General features: G+C 36.3%; 1 protein-coding gene across 6 annotated transcripts in view; it reads right to left on the reverse strand.

The window, feature by feature from the left end:
- The window catches only part of IPO8 (importin 8), a 45933-nt gene that overhangs the window by 13206 nt on the left and 8725 nt on the right, over nt 1-24002 (reverse strand). For all 6 annotated transcript variants that reach the window (XR_015285634.1, XR_015285636.1, XR_015285635.1 and 3 more), the window contains 18 exons: nt 22078-22234; nt 20630-20788; nt 19499-19655; nt 17959-18048; nt 17488-17582; nt 16825-16909; nt 14748-14882; nt 13806-13905; nt 12086-12162; nt 10735-10851; nt 8393-8482; nt 7576-7741; nt 6864-7024; nt 6292-6417; nt 5568-5634; nt 4785-4910; nt 4213-4310; nt 1084-1179 (listed from right to left, as the gene is read on the reverse strand). Coding sequence is in view for 3 of the 6 variants with exons in the window: in XM_086884813.1 (XP_086740939.1) it covers nt 1084-1179; nt 4213-4310; nt 4785-4910; nt 5568-5634; nt 6292-6417; nt 6864-7024; nt 7576-7741; nt 8393-8482; nt 10735-10851; nt 12086-12162; nt 13806-13905; nt 14748-14882; nt 16825-16909; nt 17488-17582; nt 17959-18048; nt 19499-19655; nt 20630-20788; nt 22078-22234 (2102 nt within the window). In the remaining 3 variants the exon portion in view is untranslated. The remainder of the gene's footprint in view (nt 1-1083; nt 1180-4212; nt 4311-4784; nt 4911-5567; nt 5635-6291; nt 6418-6863; nt 7025-7575; nt 7742-8392; nt 8483-10734; nt 10852-12085; nt 12163-13805; nt 13906-14747; nt 14883-16824; nt 16910-17487; nt 17583-17958; nt 18049-19498; nt 19656-20629; nt 20789-22077; nt 22235-24002) is intronic.

The following is a 24002-nucleotide window of genomic DNA, read 5'->3' on the forward strand; positions in this document are numbered from 1 at the left end:
TAACACAAGAAGTTTTTCCTAATACATGTAAAGTGATGTTAAACTTTTTATAAAAGTTTAAAACTAGTTTATTCATATAAAAGCAAACATGCACCGATTTCTAAACAATGAAATAAACATCTTCTAAACACATACATATTTCAATGGACAAATGTATACTTCACAAAAATTTGGGAAGCATTACGAAAGTTTTAGTTTATGAGTTTCAGTTCAGTTGCAACCATTTTAATTCACAGAGATGTACAGCTCAATTAAGCCTTCCACCACATACTTATTTCAATGCATATGCATTGAATTCACTTTAACTCTTTTAACACTTTAACTCTTCATAGTTTAACTCACTTAAACTCTTCCAGATTTCCTATAAAAATAAAATCTTTCAGAGAACATTTTAATCCTCAATTACTTCAGATTTACACTAGTACAGTTATATCAGTTTCACTGAAATTAAATGAAAATTTATCACTGAAGTCCATGGATTGCACTGTGACAACATTAAACATGATACGTCAAGGTAATTTAGGCTCATTACATGAGTTCAGAATTTGGTCTTTAACAGGAAAAAGACTACTTTCTAAAAAAGTGTTCTAAGAAACTCTGGAAAATTGTGATTATGTTTCTCCCTGCAATCACAATCCAGCCATGCTAAAAAAATCTGCATTTCCAAATGCACTAAATAATTTAAAACATTAAAAAGTTCCTATAGGTTGGAGAAACAACAGCAGTTGCTATCCAACAGCAGTTGGATATATACAGTTAATCACTCAGCCACCATAGTTTTAACTGTGTGTTTTGCATCAAAAGGGAAAATCTACTAAGAGATAGCAAAAAAGGACAATCTTGCAGAACATACTGTATCCTTATAATTTAGTCCATATCCATTTTGTGGTCATGCCCATTAATATCTTGTCTCAAAACCAAAAAACCCCAACCTTACAAACTTTCCTGAGTTCATTTACTTCTTTCTGTCTTTCTCCCCACCTTACATTTCCCTCAAATTCCCTAATTCCAGCTGTTTCTCTCAGGAGTCATGGATCATTAGAAAGCAGTAAAAGAGAAAACCTGTTCAATATGTATCATCACCTGGTCAATACCCCGTCCTTTGCACTGAAGGACAATCACTTCTAGGAGTTTGGCTGCATGGCACTCCGCATCTTCTCCTGCATCTCCTGTCAGTACCTAACAATCAGAGTAACAATTTAATTTATCAGTTGCCATGGTTTAACAAAGTCTGGTTTTCAGCTGGGAGGGGGGATGGTTCCCAGGGGGGACCTGGCAGAGCTAATCAGCGGGCTAGGTTTGAAGATTGACACATGGTTAAACCACTTAAAAGTGTTGAATACGCCTCTGTGGAAAAGCACATTTAAAGACAAAAAGCACAGGAATGTTCTCTTGGCTTCCAGCCTGGGAACAGGTAACCAGCCTGGGAACTGGTAAACGGCCTGGGAACAGGTAACTGGCCTGGAAACAGGTAACTAGCTTGAGAACAGGCCTGGGAACAGGTAAACGGCCTGGGAACAGGTAAACGGCCTGGGAACAGGCCTGGGAACAGGCCTGGGAACAGGAAACTGGCCTGGGAACAGGTAACCGGCTGGGCCCAAGCCCATCTTGAATTGGCTTGGCTCGTGGTGAGGCGAGGCTCAGCTGAGATTTCTGTTGCTGCCAGGCCATGCCAGCAGGACTATCCCGACACAGAGAGCAACCATGCATCGTAGGAAATCAGTGAGGCCAGGGCAGCGCTGTGTGGCTGTCTCAGCATGGCTGACAAAATGAACTTTATTTAGTCTGGGACCAGCACCAGGAGTGGCCCTGTGGCCAGCGCCGGGGGCAGCCCCGAGGCCAGAAGTGGCTGTGGCCAGGATTGGCCGTCATCAGTCCGGTCTGGGAGCGGCCATGTGGTTGGCACTGCTCAGCTAAAAATCAGCATGGCCGGGGCCATCTTGGCATGACTCCTAAAGGACCTTGTTTGCTTAGCCACTTTTAGCCAGCTACACTGCAGACAAAAAGACAAAAGCAGTAGTAGCAGTTTTTTTCTTTTTCCAGGCCCTGCATGAAGGAAAGGCGCAGGGGTGGCACAGAGTGACTCGCAAAGTGCCAGCGTGAACCACGTGATCAGCAGCAAGAGACACAGCGATTCCTCAATCGCAGAGCCTAGATGAGATCAACCTTTCAACACTGCAGAACTCTTTTATAAAAACTGTTTCAATTAATAAAGCTCGAGAACAAACAGACCTATAAACACCAATTCTTTCCCGAATCAGGAAAAGGAAAGGGTGAAGACATGTAGAGAAAAACAACATGGGTCACTGAGGTCAGTAAAGGTGGAGTCAAATTCTACTCAAGAGGGGATTGAGGAGATGCCTTAGTCTTAGGCTGAAATTCTTTTGTGAAGCTATGGTGAAGAAATATTTTTTGGTACATCAGACTTTGTTTTTCCCTGTAATTCATGGAATAAATTGGAGGGACAGAGCATTCTAGCCACAGCCGTGAATAGAGGCACCAGTGTTGAAGTAAGCAGATGTTGCAGCAGCTGTGATCCAATGAAATCTTGAACAGAGAGAGACAAAAGAGATGAGAAACCTTGCCCCAGGAATAAAAGAAAGAAACCTCTGTTCCCAGAAATAGATGAGAAAAAATTTCCTTTTATACTAGAACAGCTCATCCTTAAAATAGCACCCCAATAAGTTGACATGGCCCATAAAATCAACTGTGAGAAAGCTGCAAAGCATTGGAAGGGACTTTCACACGGCAAACAGATTTCTATCTCCAAGGCGGCTGATTCGCTGTGACATTGAAGCCACCAGAGACCTGTTTCTTGTAGAGAAGTCTCCATGGCATGGCAAGAGAAACTCCTCTCCCTAAGTAGACTGAAGAAAGAGGTGATAAACTGACTGAAAGTTCCAGGTTTTGTTTCCTTACGTTGTCAGAAGGAAAGAAAAGAAGGTGTGGGGGGAGGAGAAGTATTCTGAAAGCTTATTCTGATTTTTCATAACATTTTTTCTTTTAATTCAGTTAAGAAAGTTTTTTTCTTTATACCTTTTAAAGTTTTGAGCCTGCTTTGCCCTCCTCTTCCTGATCTGTATCTCACAGCAAGAAATGAATAAATAATTTCTAGTGGGTGCATAAGCATTTGGCCAGCACTAAACCCACTACGTAATTGGTGCGTTGGCCAGGAAACTCAAATTAGCAAACCAAAACCACTACGTCAGTAGTCACTGACAACACTGAAAGCAAGTGCTCCTGTACCTGCATTCATCCAAAAATCTCTACACAGCATATGCATATGTATTCATGCTAAATTTTGTGATGAATTAAGACACATAATTCATCTCTACAGATATAAACAAGGATAAATGGCTAAAGGCGTTTATTTTATTATCTTCTTCTAACAAGAAAAAATTGCTGTAGTTCTTAAAGAATGCTACATTCTTTATATATCCTCACTTTCCCTTTTTTAGAAAGAAATGTCACTTATAAGAATCACTGATGCTTTCCACATTGTGTTTCCATTTTTTCATTTCAATTCTAATAGATTTACAGCAGATTAACAGCCTGGCAAAGCAAAGTGCTATGTCTAGGCTAGTTTCTGATTAAGAACAAGGTGTATGCAATCATTCTGTGTGTAGGCACATACATATGAAACTGAGCACTTCATCTCAACTTCATGGTCACTGTCAATCAAAAGAACAAGGACAAGACAAAAGAAGAAAAATTTTCACATTCAAATACTCTATGTTTCTTAAAAATAAGCAAGTAGCTAGATGCCTAACAGTCTAATGCCCCAAATCAGAGGAGGACTGCAGCATGATCTCATGCTTTATTATACATGAGAGACTCAGCATAAAAGAGAAAGAAGATAAATGTAGGAAGAACTTCAAATGAGTTCGCACCTTAGCTGACAACCAGAGTCCAACTGCAAGATACACAACCCAAGGAAATCAGGCTTCATTAATTCCCTACCTACCAAAATAGCTCTTCATAGAAGAGTCAAGATGAACAGCAACTTTCTCCCACACAGATTTTTGCATGTAATTTTTTTAAAGCATGTCACTTAAAAAGTGTGAAGGTGTTGCGTGTGCTCAGAACTGATTCAAGACCAAAATTCACTTAGTTCTGAAATGCTTGGCCACCACATGGCAGGTTCAGGTCACTCAGCTCCTCTGATTGTTATGTACCAGCGATAAGCACAACAATAAGAATCAGAAGCCTTACCTTTTTACACATAGAGTAAATGATTTCTAAATGCTTTGGGTTAGACAGTAAAGTATCAGTGTCAATGGTCACATAATTATGCAAGAGAGGCATCATATCTGCAGAACAGGGAGAGCAAAAGAGAAAAATGTTACAAAAAGAGATAACCAGAGAGGTAGTCTTAAAGGAGAATTCATTAGCTTAGATTCTTGAATATGGTTGGAAATTCAAACTTTGCCAAAGTCTTTTCTGGAAGAATTCTTCATAAAATGCACTATGCAGGCTGCATTCTTGGAACTAGAATAGTACTACATTTTAATTAATTAATTTGTAGTTTCACACTAACTTTGAATATTCAACTTTCTTTGAGTTCAGGACCCCTACAACAACTGATCACACTGACAGATTTGAACATGCTTCTCCCTACTTAAATATCTCCTGTTACACTCCCACACTAAACAGACGGTCAGGCCATGACTCAAATACATGATCATTTTAAACCAAGACACTAATGGAAGCGACCCTTACCAGGGTGGGTTCTAGAGAAAAATTCTCAAACAGTAAAAACATCACTAGAACAGAAGTGACTTTACCTGCAAAGTATTCAAAGCAATCCTGCTGGAAAACCTCATACAGAACACCTAAAAGCTGCCACATCTGAGGTGAAATCATCTGGCATGTTAAGCTGAAGGCTAAGGACAGAATTTCTTCATAAAATTCTGCAAAAGACAAACAATTTGAAGCAGGATGCTTTACAAAATAAATTTAACTTGTAAATACCTTGAAATGTTAAACCAAGTCCTGAGTCACGTAACAACTAGAAGACAGCAGTTAGAAACTAAATCATACATAGAAAAATAAAACAAATTGTAAAAGACTCTTTCAGATAGGCCTTTTGTTGGCTACAGTTACAATATGCACAGTTTCCCACTATAAATACCAAAAAACCACAAAAAAATACATCAGCAGAACATTAAAGACAATGCTTCTAATCAATTTACTGAAAAATGTATTTTTTTTCTCAGCCTTTGTTTTTTTCTGCAATGTCTTATCACAAACCCGTAACTTTTACTGCAGCATACTGATAAAGCAGTAATTTAATTGCAGATGATGTCCATAAGAGACTAAAGTAATTGTAGACATTGTCCTTTACCACAATTAGCCAGAATTATAATCAGAACAGCATCTTCAGCTTTTAACCTCCAAAACACAATAGCCAATCTGACTAATGTGCAAGAGTAGATCAGGAGAAACAAATTACAGTGGTAAAGCAATAACTTTTTTTCTTTAAAGAAACACACACAAAAAGATTAAATTCTGGTCTGGAAGATAACAATAATTAATTTACATGTTTTTTACAGATCTCTAAAACATACCTATAACGTGTTTCTGCAAAACAAGGCCAATGATCTGTAAACAAATGCTCTCAAGCTGTTGAGTGATCTGAAATAAAAATATAAAGCAGTTTATTTAAAAAAATTAGAAATACAGCAATCAAATAAATATATTGACTAATTCAGTTTGAGAAGTTCTTCAAATCAAAAAGGCTTTTATCATTCTTTAAATGCTACATTTACAATCACAGTATTATGAAATAAAGTCTCCCTGATGCAGAAAGAGCCTCTTTACTCTGAACATGTGATATGTGGACATACATTGCACCACAACTGGGAGACCAATTCCCAATAGAATTGGAATTCTATCCTAGAAATTGCTGGGTAAACTAGAGATATGGGTCATCACTGTAAAAAACTAGCCTTATGCAAAATATTTCTTCTTTAATTCTACTTTAACATTCTGTAATACAACTAGCCACTGTGAAGAAAATTAACTCTACCCCAACCAAAACCAGCACATTCTAATGAAGCGTTTACCAAGTAAGGGCTAACAATTTTACTCTTGGGACATAAATTCCCTTGAAGTTGAAAGTTAAACAATTAATAAACCACAAAAGTAAACTGGCTTTTAGATTCAAATCTGTCTGAGACAGCTTGGTACCATCCTGCTGCAGTAAATGCATGTTCATGTCAAGTGATGTAACACACGCAGAAGTGCTTGTCGTCATGAACGAAGGGAGGAAAGTACAAAGGAAAATCTCACCTCCTTGTGATCTTCTACAACTGTCAGGATTGTGTCAATTGTGTGCAAGATGCCCATGGCCATAACTGTTTTGTCCTCTACTTCCTCATATTCCTCACTCTGAAGTACTTTACCAAATATTTCAGCCTGTGAACAAAACCAACCAACATCACATTCAAGAGCAAACTCATGTTTCTAATTTGTCATTCAAAACCAAGGCAGTTAATGCAGCAGCAGCAATGCCTTATCTGTAAGAGCTGTCAGCACTGAAAAATATGCTTGCTACTTTTGAAAGGCAAACATAGCAAATTAAAATCCCCTCTTTTTTTTTAGAATTCTACAGTAAGTCATTTGAAATGCTAAATAGTTATAGCTCAGCTCATTAAAATCAGTGACACAAATCAGTATCTTTGAAAAATCTATAGGTTTTAAAGTTGCTTCATACAGAAAAAAAACATAAATACTGCAAATACTACAGGTGGACTCTCATCACGATTACTTTAAACAGTGTGCACTTCAAGCAGAGCTCATTAAATGTTTACCGAACTACACACGTGCTTCTGACTGGACTGGTATTTTACTATTCCTCTTACCAGGTGTTGAGTCATGTCCACAGCAATAGTAGCGACTTCCTGGCTGTACTCATAGATCATCTTCTGGATGACATTCGTGAGATCATCGTTTTCTGTCTCTCTGACGATGTGCAGGAGCTCCTGCATCACTGGCCTTACATAAGGCTTCACGTATTCCTTGGCTAAAAGAAACTAGGTGAAATCAACTATCCATAAACACAAATATACAGCATCTCCAAACTCCCAGGTAGCTGACTACTCTTGAACAAAGTAAGTTTTTTTAATTTGAATTCACTATGGAAATAAAAAAGCCAAAAAAACATACCCAAGGCAATTTTACAGTCCATAACTAGTAGACAGAGTAAATAAATTGTGTAATATTGAAATGCTACCTACAGCAAAAATCCAGTTTTGACAGAACACTTGCTGTCATATATAAGCAATGATCATTTTTAAACATACACACTCCTTAACTTCACTAAAAAAAAACCAAAGATGAGTGATATTTACTAAAACAAACATGCTGATTCTAACTTCTTTTGTGCCATAAAAACTTGAAGTTGGAATTCTGGGACATAATGAGCAAGTGAATCTGTCCAAACATGATAAAATATTCTGAAATCTATGTCTTTAAATGACAGAAATGTTTAGGTAAATCTGAACCACCAACTTCCTCGTCTTGACAAAAAATCAACAGATGAGTGTGTACAGCTGATGAATCACTGTCACATACCTTGCTCTTGGTTGCTTATTAAGGTCTGAAGGGCTATGGCTGCTTCTACTTTGACAGGCATCTCCTTATCATCAATCAGGCTCTTCTTTGCCAGCTCTACTGCATTCCTCAAGTTTAGCTCATTGTGAAATTTCAAAGCACTGAATGAATGAAGTACCCAACAGGACTGCAAGGCAAAAAGAGAAGCAAGTTAAGGACTATGTCAATTTTAAGAATTTTAAACTGAGTCAAAACCACTGATACTATCTCCCTGTTTGCATGCATTGCTTTTTTTTCCCCACTTAAATTATGGTGCATTCTTTCATTAAATATAACACAGGTATTGCACTCAAGCAGTTCTTTATTATACTTTCCCAAATTAAAATAAATTCAGTGTGCACATACTTGCATTCATAGGCTTTGGTCCTTCTGGGGGAAATAAAATCAGAAAAAAAAACAATGAAAACTGTTTGTCCATGACTGATATTGGCACTTGGGGATTTTCTTCAAGCAACATTCAAATTGACATTACCTACTTGTGAAAATCCTGCCTATTCTTCACAGCCATCTCTGCTAATGAAAAATGGCCACAGTTGCTGCTCAGATTCTCAAGTTTGATTGAAGAGGTGAACATTAATACAACACAGACCTTCCATCAATTAATTTCACCAAAAAACCATTTTTAAAATCAAAATTATGAAAAAATACTGCACAAGAATGTTATTTTAAATTTTACAATGTATTTACCTAATTTCTTTCAGTAACATTCAGAATGAAATCAAACTGCAAAGGAAGGAACCGTGGCAAATACTGGAATTGATGTAACAGGTGAACTTACTCGAGCTCTGAGGTATCCCAGGTTAGACATGAACAAGGGAAACACATGATTCTGTAACATCAGCTCCATTTGATCCTTGAAAACACTCTTCTGTTGGAGTAAGGAAAAACTGATTTTGGAGACCATTCATTTTACTTAATTCTTTCTAGCCCATAACGCATTTCAAATACCAACCACAGGAAACACAATTATTTGTCTATATAATAACGATATCCTCCCACAAAGAGAACTGGATCCCTTACCTTGAACAGAACCAACTCAAAAGCACAGCAAGTTCAAAATCAGGTAAGTGAAAGAACTGTACGTAATTCAACTTGGCACTATTCATTACAACAGGTGAACTGGAATTTTCATGTTATTTAAGGAAATTAATTCCAGCTGATTTTCTTAAAAACAACAAGGATCAATAACCTAGTAATTCCATTCTTCCTACAAAGGAGTATATACATACTTGAAGATAAATATGAGCTTAATATGGAGTAGGTCTGAGTTTCAAATGACCTAGTGTTACTGTAAGTATAAAACTTACTATTTTGGACACTACAGCAACAAATCCCGTTTTTTCCCATGTTTATTAATGGATGAAGAAATTCCTTTGTGACAGAAATTTCCTTAGCTGGAGAAGAATACTGGATGAGAGCTGTTCTTCATTATTCCAGCCTTGGAAAATCCCAAGATACTCCCAGGAAGCTAGAACCAGCATGGAGATTTGAGATTTCCCTTATAGTCCCAGAATAATAGAAAGATACATGCTAGGGACGCTGTTACCATCCAAAGGAAAGATTCAATGGCTAAGACAGAAGAGGGTGAAATGGGACACCCAATGCAACAAATATCTTATGTGATCACGTTTTATTTCAGCAATGCACACAGTTTTTTTCCCACACTCATTCCACAGCCTTCACAGGGCTAGATGAAGGATGGAGCAGAGAAAAAAAAACCGAGAGAAAGGAAAACCCTGTTTCTTAGTGCATACTGGCCAGAAGTTTGTAGGCACTGAACTGGAGCTGCTGTGGGGAGCCAGGTGAGCCAGGCAGGGCCATTGTGTCTATGAGCTCTTAGACTCTGTATCTCAGTCAACTCAAAAGCCAGAAAGCATTTACAAATGCAGGATTTATATGGAAACAGCTGATGGAATGTTTCGACGTGTCAAATCCCAAACACAAGAAATTCAAATTTTAAAGAGGTCTGCAGTGTTTGGGGTTATTACTCTTTTATAAAGTACAGTATAACCTCACATTTCAGGACTGAAAATTTCAAATAGGAGCAGAATACTGGAATAAATCCCCTTCTTTCCCCCCAGGACAGAGATAAATACGTTAATATGAAAGTCTCCTCACAACACAAACAATGTTGTCCTCTTCCACTATTATATTCCCACATGAGAAAGGGCATTTAAAATTCAAAATTATCTACAAAAATTCTGCAGAAGTTACTGATGTTTCAGGATTTAAGACCAGAAAACAGACTGGTAAAAAAACAGATGGTAAATGTTGGTAAGATGTCGCCTGTAATATGAAGACACATCCTGCACAGTGAGACAATTCAGATAAAATAGAATAAATTCCTTTTTAAAAGAAGCCTCCAGTACAAGATCACCATTCTCATGCTGAAAGTGATAATGTTTTGGCAATTACTTTTGACATGGAGCAAAGGTGTATTTTGGACTCCACCATCCACAAAAGCACCAGGCAAACCGTAGTCAATATAAATTAGAGAACAACAGTGTGCATTAAATTTGCCTTCAGATTCCAGAAAAATAACCAAAATTCTAAAGATGCTGTCTATAAAAAGATGGAGGAAGGCTCTTTGTTCTTTCCAGCTTTTTTTCAAAACTCCCAGCTGGCAGATGATATAAGACTTAAAGCCACATATTGAAGAGTGAAAAAGTTGGAAAGCTATACAGAACATTCCTGTAACATGTTAAGTAAACCTTTTCCTGGAACCAGAAGCAGCCCATAACAGAGCAGGCTGTTGGGGAATTTCATAAAGAATCATAAGCAATGTTGCTGATGGAATGCATGTTTGCTTTCTTAACACTTCCATTTTACTAGTAAAGCAGGAAGGGACCAAGGGACTGTTGTGTAACAAACAAACAGAGCTTTGGAAAAATGTGAGAAGGAAAATCTGTGTATAAAATTGTGATATAAAAACCAGGAAAGAATGTTATTATTTTCAAATAAACAGACTCTCATATTCTGATTGCAATCAGAGTGCAACCTCTCCACAGACTATAAATATGGCTAAGAGCTAGTCATACTTTAATAAAGTAAGACTATTTTATTTTAAATCACTGTTGATAGCAAGAATTGCAAACTTTTTTCATTTCTTTACCCACTTACCTTCAGTAAAATATCTGCTAGGGATCCTATAACATGCAAAGCTCCATCTTTTTTCCTTGGATCAATGTTTGGCTCTGTCAGAATCTGGTAGCAATATGCCATCATTTTTGGTAATACCTACGCAGGATAGAAACCCCTTTAGTCATGTTCTTTTAATAGCATTGTTTAAAAAATTCATATGACATTTTCAAGAAGAAATTTTGTCTTGGCCAAAGCATGTGAGGTACTAAATATAGCATCTTTCAATAGTTAAAGTGTAAAACTTAGGAATTTTCAACTTTTCAGCCAAACTGGTCAAAATTAGATTAATCTCCTTGAAATTTTACATTACTAATAGCAAATAACGTATTTTTGTTACTGTCTTGAGGCAAACAAAAATGGTGATGAAAAGGCAAGAGGTTCAAACAGCACCTCACCCACTTTTCCCCTTAAGTTCCTTTCTGGCCTGTCTCACACATAAATATAAATACATATGTGTGTGTACATATTTTCAAGGAGAGCTTGGTCTAAAACCTCATAAACTTAATTTGCTCTATTGATTTTGGCAGCAGTTTCTAAAGCTGACTAGACATAGAAAAGTTTCTTGGCAAAACCAAAGGCTGAAAGTGATTTCCACACCCATTATGTCCGTTTCCAACATGCCACTTTGATGGTCTAAATACAAATTATGAAAACGAGGAGGATCAGTGCACAAGAACTGTTTTGACAATACAAAAGTAGAAAGGTCATATTCCACCTATTCCACCTAATGTAAAGACTGTGTTCTCCTCTTAAAATCCACCTGGAAATGGAGCCCCATGATTACTGGATGTTAAAATGGAACATAGAAAAAACATCTGCTATTTTAGCCAACTGTGCTTTCCAGGGTTTGCCTGGTTATTTTGTACAGGTTACTGTAAATACAGAAAGATTTACAGAAAAGTTATGTCCTAATTTAAAGAGTAGCTGCATGAAATGGGTTTTGTCCTTGCTAATTTCATTGCTGTTATTTTAAATATCATTAGTGAAAATTAAGGATCAGGTGCACTTTCCCTCCTACTACAGTTTGAGATGCTGAGAACAGCTGTGACAGAGGCTGTTTGTAAACCTGGGAAAATCTATTCCAATATATCTATTCCAATCCATTTTGTACCTGGCAGATGCATTTTAAATCAGCAGGAAGAATTCACTTAGTATTTATACACACAATATTTCAACTCTCCCCAGATTGATAGCATTCATCCAGGAAACATTTGACAATGTAGCAGCAAGTATATTTTTCAAGACTAGCTTCCTGTAGCATTTTCAAATATAAGAAGAAAATAACATTACTAAGGAAAATTCAAATAATTAAAAGGCACTGGTTTCATACCTCTTTCCTCTTCTTTGCAGCAGTATAAAGGAGATTCTGTGCTGCTGTTGTTGTGGATGCATAGTCCTCAAATACATCTAAAAAAAATGGTGAGAAAAAAAACATTATTTTTTTTTTAATAATATATTTCTTATAAACCATCTTCATTTTGGGATATCACAAAATCTGGATGATCATATAACTTCAAAATTATTAACATGAATGTCTTCTTTTTGTGCTTATAGAGTCAAACCCAAGCTTATGTCACACACCTTACTTCTTGCCTTCCAAATACACTGCCACTCTTCATTTCCTTAATCAAGAATATGCTATTCATTCATTAGCTCTTTTGAGACCATATACAAGGGACAAAAAATCCTGTCTCACTTTTTAATTAAAACCCCCATAGGAAAAACAATAATACACTCCAGTACCGTCTGTATATCATGTGTACACATTTTTGACTTGATTTTATTAAAACCTCATGGGAAACTTCTTGTACATAAAATCTACTTAGATCTGGAGTAGTTTCATATCTGCTGAAAGGTCAAGTTTTTTAGTTTCATTCATTGCAACTAAACCTCCTCTGTTCATATTGAAAGTATAATTTATATCTTGAAAAAAAAAATCTGTGCTGCAAACATGTTCCAAATCCAAACATCTCCACACAAATTGAATTAAAGTAAAAGATCTTAAAACGCTGTCTTAAAATGTGACTCAAATTACATACCAACTTTTCCTGAAAACTTTAAGATAAAACATCATCACATCATTAGGAAATACTACCAGACCACTGGAATTCTTGTTCCAAATGAAAAGGTGCCTCAATAAACTTCCATTTAATATACTTTGACACTCGAGTGTACTGTACTTTGAGTGTTTTTTTTACCTTCCATGATATAATCTGAATCTGTACTTAACTGCCTCAGCTACACATAAAAATAAGATTCACTACCTACACAGAAAGAATGGAATTCACACACCAAAAATCAAGGATATATTTATACCCTAATGATCAACACTATATTGTAATTAATTTGTTGCATAACAACTCTCCAAGCTTTTTAATTATTCTATGAATATTTAAATTTTGCTTTCACATACACTAATCCCAACTCAACTAATTAAAATTAACCAAATGCTGCATATATATCTCTGTGGTGCCTGGCTCACAGGAGTTTTCCAGCTAAAATTGCTGTACTTTTAAAGTACTCTCTTCCTTTTCAATTACATGACTCTTTTAATAAATGTAATTATTCATAATATGGTCCTACACATTATTCCCAAGATTTTGCACAGTCTCTTTTGAAATAATATATATATCTAATTATCTTACAATTGAATAGTAATAAGTGGCAGAAAAACGCTGAAGGCATTGACAATTTTCAACAGGGAAAGAGAAAGTCAGGCCTCTTCTGGTCAAAGTGGGAGCTGCAGGAACCCGCAGGCAGCTGGCACATCTGCACATCAGGATTCTGAAACAGGCACTAACAAGGGAGCAAGCCACTCTGTCTGGGCTGCTCTAAGCACATGTGAAGCAGGAAAAAAACTCATTTAGTTCAAAGCTACCAACCCAAACTCACCTGATCCGCCACCTGCTTTTAACTACAGATTGGTGAGATTTAAGAAAAAAGTTTTCTTATTATTATTGTTCAGGTGAAGAGAGACATTACAGTAGCCATGCTGATCACTGTAACTGCAGGGCACAGTTATGATGCAAGCAAAAATAAAGCCAAATTACCAAATTTCATGCGGATATATTCATATGGATCCTCTTGCCAGAGCTCCTCATCCTCATCTTTGTAGCACATTAGAGAGAATATCACCTCTTCTGTGATAGTCTAATTTTAGAAAAGCCAAATACACGTAAGTACACGTAGAATCAAATTCCAGTACAGTTGCCCTCCACCATGCACTAATTTATTAGACTTACTCTTCTAGAGAGTTACATTCCTGTAAGCAGCACTCTTTTATTTTGTCTGCCAGAAACAAATTCACAGTATTATAGGTACTTTCCTTTTGAAACAGTCCCAGACAGCAGCAGTAATTATACAATCTATCTTTATAATATTACATTACCATGCACAAAACACACTTCAAGACATAGTCTGTACACAGCAGAATATTACACTCTGCAGAAGGATCTCACCAATGCAATATTTAACATGAGAATGGATTTCAGAGTCCTTTCCCCTAAAAGTCATGGAATTAATTAACTACAAAGGGGATCTTATGATATGAAAAAATTAAAGAGCAGTAAAATCACTTTTCATTTGTTCTTTAGTTCACTTACAAAACATGTCTTTAAAAGAGGGTTTAGCTCCTTTTAGATTAATGTTCTCTTTGTGCACTGTTTTTGTACTACAATTAAAAATCTATGACAGTGCTGAACACCAGTAACTAATATAAGCCAGAACATTGTGATTTTCTAGCAGACTGTAAAAATTAAAATGAAGAACTTATGGAACAGAATCTTTGATTGAGATAACATTATATGCAATAAAAGGTAGTCATATATTGCAAAACACAAACACATTTGTGTAGAAATACTATTTTATTTTCCAGATCAATTGCTGAATGATTCATGAAACCTTCCTTAAAAACATAAAACCTGGGGTGCTGGGGGTGTTTTTCAATTCCTCTGATGACATGCATTGTTTATGACTGGGTTTTAAGCACTGACCTGTATGTGTGGCTTCATTTGCTTCCATGTTATAGAGTGAATCACCCCTTGGTTCAAATAATTCAGCGTTTGCTGAAGAACACGTGGCGCAACATAGTCCTTTTGCCTGTACTGGTCTAAGATTCTTAAGAGAACCTAAAGAAATGACAAATTGGTATTTTTAAATGAAGACTGAAAATTCTGTCTCATGCATAAACATGCAGTGCACTTCCTTAGTGAATATACATGAACAGATGAAGTAGTATTACAGCAGATGTTCTAGCATTAGAAATCATTATAATGCCTTTGATCCAAAAATCATAAATAACCTAAATATCAAGGTTCTAATCCTGCAAACATTTATGCAGATGTCCACCTTTACTATTAGCCCTACCATGTGATCACTTGTGATTATAAACCAAAGATACACCTCGATAGCAAGAGGCTCACAGTTTACAGAGGCCTCTGCAAAATTTGAAATAGTTAGAGGAAAAGGCACCATGAGATTTTCAAACTGGTGGCTTTTATACCTGTTAAGCGGTGTCTGCATTCATATTTAATGGCAAGTCCCTAAAGAAGACAAATTACTTTGGAAGAACGGTGATGAGAATAGAAATACTAAACCAGAAAAGAAAAATAGGTTCACCTAAGCCTCTGAATCAGAAAAGCTGCAAACCCTTTAACTTCAATTACCTATTGTAGCCATCAGATATTATCACCTGGCATGCTATTACAAACTCTTATCACACAAAGCTTCCTTGGAATAAAAGTTTCCTCTACTAAGGAAAAAAACCATCGTACAAAGCTACTAATCTGAACTAATGGCAGGGGAATTATTAGTAAGCGCAAAGAAGTGGCATATACTTGAATAACAGTAAAAATCAAGGGCAATGCACAACAAAATTTTGTGTAATATGCTTTCAGCAGAACAATTCTGCTTCATAATTCCTCAGAACAGATCATAATAAATTTTATTTTGAATATAGTTCCTTCATTAGAAATACTAAGTTTGATGTTAAGACTTTTATATTAAATGCTCCAAGGACGAGAATTGTCTGTATCTTATACAGACTCTAGCACAATGTCAGCACTTACCAACTGATGAGTAAGTAACAAAGGCTTAGTAATGTAATACAACAGAATTCTAACTAACTCTGCAAGGAATCATGATAAATCACTATTTAAGAGACAGAAATTGAAGAAATGTGCACACCATCCAGTACATTTATATTGGAAGCTAAACTGTCCCCTCTATAACATAGTTAAACACCTTAACAGACAAACTTTAAGTATTTCAAATTATAACTGCCTATGGGAGACTATTTTTCCACTCAGGAGTTACAGATCACAAGGAATTCAGAATAGATATTAATAGATAGAAATAAGGCTATTTCCCTTTTCATTTAAATTACAGGCTTACCACAATCATTCCCCTCCTTAGCTCTTCCTGATGGATAAACTATTCTATTTTCAGACTGGATGAAGAAAAGTAATTTTGTTTAACAGCTTTATCAGAACTGAACTGTCTCCGTACACCATGTTAAACACAAATAATCAGCATTCCCTAACAAAAACAATGTCCTTGCAAATGGTGAATTTAGGCTATATTTTCACATAATAAGCTTTTCAGGTATAAAATAACGTTCATTGCTGTTCTCCAGGCATCCTCTAATCTGCTTGTATCTTCCTGAAATAAAACAGTATCATTGGATTGGTGGGCCTAAGTTTTTTGCAGCAAAACCACTTGGGAAAGACAGGCCTGAAAATACACCCTTCTATGAAATAAGGCCTCTGCACCAAAAGTGTTACTCTCAGCTGTATCTAGAGTGCTTATACACGACAATAACACCATTTTATCAGCACTCACCTTTTCTAAGAGTTTTCCTGCAGGGTTTTTTAAGCTGCTGAAAATTTGTGTTATTATACCTCAGCTGTATGGCACTGAGTTCTAAAGAACTTCTCAATCACTACAAGGAAAACCTGCCAGACTCTCTTCATTTTTGTTTAATAAATTAATCTCAATACAAGCACACTGTTAAAAAGTAATACATTTCTTCAGTCAAAATAATGCAATTCATAAAAAATGAACTGTGCTTACCTGTTGTATGCCCACAGCATAGGTTTTTAAGAAGAAGTCTGAGAATTCAAAGTATTCTTTAGTAACATTTCCAGGACTTCCATATCTTTAAAAGGAAAAGGACACAGATACTTACACTGTGAGAAATCTGTGGTGTCAGGAAAATACAGTACATTCTTAACCATAAAGGACCCTGAGTAGTCTTGCATCAGCAAAGGAAAACTTTACCACAGATTCCTGCTAACCCATCCTTTCCCACATAACATCTCACTTCCCGTTTTGTTACTTAAATTATCCTAAGGTAAAATATTATACTCAAGTCAACATGGCTGACTTTTTGTCACAAGCTCTGTAACCTCCATGTTTATGGATTTCTTTTCAAATTTTCCCCTGCTTTTATGTTTGAGAATATAAGCACTTCTAGCTGGGTGTAGTAAAATAAATAAGTAGCTACACAGATTCACATATCCTGTGGGGCAAGTTTCTTGCCATCTTAATGGAGTCATATCATTTCACTAAGAGCTGAGACCAGCACCTGTGCCAGTGCAAAGCAAAGGACAGTAGCAGGAAAATCTCTTCTGTGACCACAAGCTGTCTAATGGATCAAACTGTCCTCTCTACTTGCATCTCAAGAAATGGTACAGACTTGTAACCCAAGGTTTTAGGTTTTAATCAGTTTGTTACCGTTCAAAGAGACGAGCTACAATATGCAATGCCCATTTCTTGCATTTCCACCACACCAGCTCCGGTCTATCATCTTCATCAATTTGCAAAGTCTCCTACAAACATTTATTTAAAATTAGTTATGTCATTTTTTGAGACCAATTATGCTTTAAACATTCCTTGCTCAGTAAACTAATATAAACACACAGCATGGACTAAAGCTTTGATTCTGCTAACAGTTATGTGACACTCAGGAACTTGGAATTATCTTAATTAGACAGTATAATGTGTATGTGCAATACCTGCACAATGTCTGTACTTTCATTTCAAAATTATGCATATTTAAAAAATGCAAATTCTCAGATACACTTGAATACTACAACACTCTGGCTCAAAAATCCAAGGATAAGAATACTTAGAAAATCTTTACACTGACTGCTCCTCAAACGTCAACACACAAGTATCAGAGGTCTTTACAAAGCTAAAACTCACCAGTGGTACATTTCTATCAATGATGGTCCGGAAGATCTCCATCCACTGAGTCATAGTCTGGTTATTCACCAACTGGAGGGGCAATGCATACTGCAGTAAGAGAAAAAAAAGCAGGTATGAAATACTATTTTTCTCTGTAAAAGACAGATATTTCTGCAGTAGTTACATTCTAAGGAAGATGAGGTTATAAGTTAACTTAAAAAAAATTAAGTTACATATCAACACTACTCTAATTGCATCTCTCTTGGTAAGACTTGAGGAATTTCTGAGCAGACATAATTTGAGCAAAGTTCCTTAGTCTAAGAACTCAACAACTCTGTTTATTTTCTTCACAGCCCAGGTGCCTTTTAGGACCACAGCAGTATCCATATTACAGGGTTTGGGCACACCAATAGCATTTTAACAAACAAAATTTATTCACTACTGACAGAATGAGAGGACACAGTCTTAAGCTGCTCCAAGGGAAATAAAGGCTGGATAATAGGAAAAAGTTTTTTACTGAAAGAGTGATAAAGTACTGGAATTGTCTGCCCAGGTAGATGGTGGAGCCACCATCCCTGGACATGTTTAAAAAAAAGACTGGATGTTGTATTCAGCACCATGGTTTAGTTGAGGCTGGACTCAATGATCTAGAAGGTCCCTTCCAACCTAGTGATTCTGTGATTCACTACTAGTACCTATCTAGCTACTATCCAGTAAACCTCCCTTCTCTAGAAAATCCAAAGAAAAGTGATGATATTCAGGCAAGTTACTGAAAAGAAAAATAGGATCTTGGTATTTTTTAAATTGTCCATCCATTTAGTAACAAACTAGTTACTTTAAGTACCTTGAAGTTACAAAGTAACTTTAAAGTAACTTTAACTTAAAGTTTAGTTAAACTAACTTTTTAGTTAACTTAAGTTAAAGTACAGTTTAGTTAAAGTTACTGTAAGTTACTTTAAAGTAACTTTAGTTACTTTAACTATTTTAAGTTAATTTACAAATTTTCAGGCTGTTGCTTAAGAAGGATCTGGTTTGGTTTCTAGTTCTCTGTAAGTACTCCTTCACCAAACTCATCCCAGTAAAAGCCAAACTCATCTCTCTAAAGTGCATGTGCCTCAATACATAGTACCTACCAGATTTTCAGCAGATAATGAGAATGCCTCCTAGCAAAGTATTTGATTGCTCCTAGTGCAGCATTTGACAATTACACTACAATATTCATTACTGACACCTTCAGAAGCCAACCACACAGTCTAGGTATCCATGCAGTTCATATCAGGCTATGTGCAACTTTATAAAAATAAGAACATTTCTCTAGTGAGCTTACAGATACCATATGCAGAAGCACCCTACATTCATTAAAAATTTAATCTGGGTGATCATGTGACCAGCTTCAAAGTAGAAAAATCTATAAATATCCTATTTCTATAACAGCTGCTTATTGAATGCGACTTTTCACATCCTAAAGAGTATTCTTATTCAATCACACCTCTGAATGTACTGAAAGGGGTAATTGTGCCCAGCAAAGTAGAAGTCTGGTTTTCCTCTACACAGATACCTGAACAAGAGCATAGAAGATTTTTAAGATTTGTTTCTGAAGCAGTACAGAGTAATGGGAGTTATCAGGCAGAAGCTGAATCATCTGCTGCTGAATCCGAGGCAGAAATATTTGCATGGCTGCTATGAGAGGATCTCGCTCCTCTGCCTTTTTGTACCTGCAAAAGAAACAAAAATGTTGGTCCAGGATCTACACACTGGAGATTCTAGTGCCTATTCCCCACCAACAATTTAATTTCTGTGCTCTAAAAAAAACAAAAATGAATATCCAGCCCTCACTCAATCACTCTCCTCTCCTCTAATCCCCATCTGAAACTTTGTGCAAATTCACTAAAAATACCTATAAAAAAAAATGGAAAACAACAAACATTGCCTTACACAAAGACAGTTACTGAGAGGTAGAAGTACTGTTCTTTACTACTGAATTGTCACCTCACAGGAGCAGGGACTTGAATTTCTCTGCTGTTCATACCAATTCCAAACTCAAGTTGGGTGCTGAACAAATGGGAATGAATAGCCATTGAAAGGGAAAGGCAATTCTTTGCTTTGGAAAAGATACTTTTTCTCCATTTACATTCCTTTTGTGTGGTTTGCCTATGTTTCTAACAACAGGCAATTAAAAAAAAAAAAAAAAAAAAAAAAGAAATAGAGTGATAAGCCCCACTACACTGCTCCTAATTTATGCTTTGTGAATTTAGACTACCAGGAAGATGCTACAGGTAACAATATGCAATAATAGTATATGCCAATGACAGCACTGTACTCATGACATAAAAGCAGAAAATAATTTGCATTCATACATCTAGAATTTGGGGTATCTTCAAACAAAAGAAGTTATAAACCTGAGGACTTATTTTTTACAGTCAGATCAAAAATACAAAGCCCCATGAAAAAAGTCTCACTAAATTAATACAGATTATTGCTGGCAACTCTGCTTTCAATTCACTAATGATACAAAGATGATGAATAATTTTCATTTATTTGCAAGAAAGGAAGCATATGATAATCATTAATTCCCATTTTCTATCTGAATTCCCTTGCAGAACTGCCAGTGTTCTTAATAATGTCATTTTCAGTAATCAGCTTGGACTGAAAGTACCAATTCCTCATCTACAGATGGACATCAACTTACTCATAAGTCTTCACCAGCTGATAGAGACACAGGAGGCTCCCAAGCCAGCTCCCACTGTTTGGAGACTGCAGGTAGTATCCTATCTTGTCTACCACAGCTGTCCAATGGCCAGGGAAGTCATGTTTTATGATAGCACGGAGGCACATTGTCAGCTGGGCTCTAATGCAGGGGGGAGAAAAAAAATAAGTGAATAAGGTAGTGGCATAGCATTTAAATTAAAGGATAAATCCCAAATATTGCTTTATTGGCTACAATATCTATACTATAGGTCATAGGTATTGTACATATTTTGACAGCATTGAAGAGTTCTGGGAAGTAGCAGGGGAAAAGCAAGAAAAAGATCTGACAGGATTTAACTTGAAAGAATAAACTAATTTCAGAATATTTTAGCTACTTTTCTCCCTCCCTCCTCAGATGTATCAACCAGTATTTTAAAAGAATTAATTGCTCATTAAAACAGCTAGCTTTGTGCTTTGAAAATGAATGTTTATACTTACTTATCAAGCTGAAAGCAACCACAAATTTGTATGTTTTCATTAAAGAATAATGGCCTGTCTTATGATCCAAACCACAGTTTCAAGAAATTACAATTTTCCTGGGATCTTCTAGAACAGCACTTTCTCAGCCTCCAAGCGTACGGCAGAGCCGATTAGTTAAAGAACAACTGTCTCTCCTGCCACACACTTTTAGATGCCACTCAATGGTGAGACAAGGCAGAACTGTTGACTTGATGAAACTGAGGTGTGACTAAAAAAGCTGAGCAGCACTGAACTAGAATCTGTGCAGAAATCCTTTTGGTTCTGCTAAGCAATGAAAAAACAAGGCCTGCAGAAAATATCAGTTCCCGTCTTATAAACCTCATTTTAATTAAAGGGGTGGACAATCACAGACTGTAGTATTAAGAATCTGTGATTCTTAAGTATTCTTCCAGAAACAGAAGAACTGCAATTCTTCATTCTTTTAACATCTTAAAACCAAGAACTTTAATACATAGTTAAACACTGGGGTTACATATAAAAATTGATAACATAATTAAGAAAAGGGCTACTAGAAAAAAGGAATCTTGGTCAGTATTTCCCTGAATGGTTAATTCTATATTGCAGACAGCCCTGTATATACTATCTGCCGTGAATCTATATTGCAGACAGCCCTGTATATACTATCTGCCATGAATCAGCCAAACAGACAGGCTGTCACTACAGCAAGTGTTAACAAGATACTTTGACAACACCCCTAGAGGATAAATCACATCACAGGGCTTGTGGCCAGCTTACTACTTTTCTGAAAAACAATCACATACGAATAAGTGTAAACACGTTATTATTACTTTTGCAAAAAAAAGTATTGGTCTCATCTCCCAAAATATCAAGATTCTCACATCAACAACATCCAGACCAGCAGGTCTGAACACCTAAGCAACAGAAACATCTCTGTGCAATGTAAAGTACCTCACTAAGTCAGGAGAACGAATTATTCCTTCTACAATGTTATCCCGAATCTGCTGACGATCATTTTCATGAATATTAAATGGAAAAACCGCTTCTCCAGGAGGTGGCTCACGGTCTGGCCAGTACTGTGTCACCATGTTCTTCAGGTAAATGGCAGCTAAGTACAGACAGTGGGGAAAGAATAGTTTAATTCTACACATTGCCCAGTGCTCAAAATGTAGAACAGCTTAAAGTAGAACAAAGAGTTGAAAAGGCAACTGAAAACCACCACCTGAATTCTTAACAATTATGGGCACTGAGCACAGCTGAGTCAGAAAAACATTTTTCTTATGATTTCACACAAGATCAGGTTCAAACACCTGATCAGAGCAGAACAGGATAATATTTCCATCAGTATCTATCCAGGTACATTCTTTACTACAGCAGTCTTCCATATGAACATAATATCCCATCATTCTAAACAAGCCAACAAAAATCTACTTATCTGTGTTTTCACTCATCTCTAAAACAACGATTCAAGCTCAGTAAGTGAAGTTTTGGAAGGCTCATATAAACAAATCACTGCGCACACAGATGGGACACAGAGCTTGGGGAAATGCCCAGTATGAAACTGGCACTTGGCCTTCCTTCTATTCAGACAGAAATGTTTGTTGTGAATTCCCTAAGCTTTATTTCACTATTAGGATTTCCCATAATCCCTTTGAATTGTTCCCTTCTGTTTCACATGAAAAAAACAAGAAAAATAAAGTTAATCTTCAACAGAAAATAAAGCATTTATGCATCAGTACTAAAATGCCTGAAGGCATTCTTCAGGAAACATAGGAAATATGGTATGAAGCATTAAAGGAATGTTCTTAATAAACTCTTATGCCTGTACACTATTTTGGTTGATTGCTAGCTAGGGTTTTAAAGTATAAATAAGATATCCTTGGTGATATGTTTTGATGATAACAAATAGCCAAGTATGAAAACATGTAGTGTGTAAAATATTTTATAGGAGCAAAAGGAAAAACAGCTCTTTGTCTATACATGCCAGACTAGTCAGACAAGAAATACATCCTGAAAGACCAGCCCAAGACTTTAATATATTTTGTCCACAGATCTTGTTGTTAAACAAATTCTTGGCTTTTAAAAAATTCCCAGGGAAATCTGTTGGCTTGCAAATATGACTTAAACGTGATTTTACACCCCTATTCTGTAAAAAAAAAAGAAAAAAAATTACATTCTACACAGTTGGTTTTTTCCCTGAATGATACTGAAATGAGAGATTAATTTATAAAAATGACCGTATGGAGTTTAGGTTAAGCCTCAAACTTTTCTACAGAATGGACTAACAACACCATTCAAAGTTGGATTATCTTTGAAAAAATAAAGGCCAGCATGACAAACAGAATATGTCAGCACGCCCCAAAGCACTCAGGGGATTAATGGGATCTGTACAAAAAAACCCCAACAGTGCTTCTATGGGAAATGCTGTTCCACAGGATAAAAACACAGCTGTGAATGAAACAGTATTAATTAATTTACTGAAAGACCTGAACAGTCTCTGTATCTGACAAAAATACTACACAGGACTAGTTAAAATGGATTATCAGAATTTAGAATCTGATCCTCCACAAATGCATACCCTAAAGTTATCTGCACCACTGCACCTGAACTCACACACAGAGCTGAGCAATCCTTCCAGACATGCTCAGACTGTAACTGTGCAACTTATCAGCGATGTGAACTTCCTTTATATCTACTTAAATAAGTCACCAAGATACTGACTAAATGTATGTGGCTACCCTTGATGTATGAACTAAGGAGTTATTTCCATTTTTCAGAAATTTTCACTTTTCCAGGGAAAAGAGATTCAAACAGAGAAACATGTACTCAAACGTGATAGCCTTTTCTGTTTTTAAATTCACACTTGTCTTGGCATC

Source organism: Cyanistes caeruleus, chromosome 4, assembly GCF_971803275.1.
Source record: "Cyanistes caeruleus chromosome 4, bCyaCae1.hap1.1, whole genome shotgun sequence".
NCBI lineage: Eukaryota > Metazoa > Chordata > Aves > Passeriformes > Paridae > Cyanistes > Cyanistes caeruleus.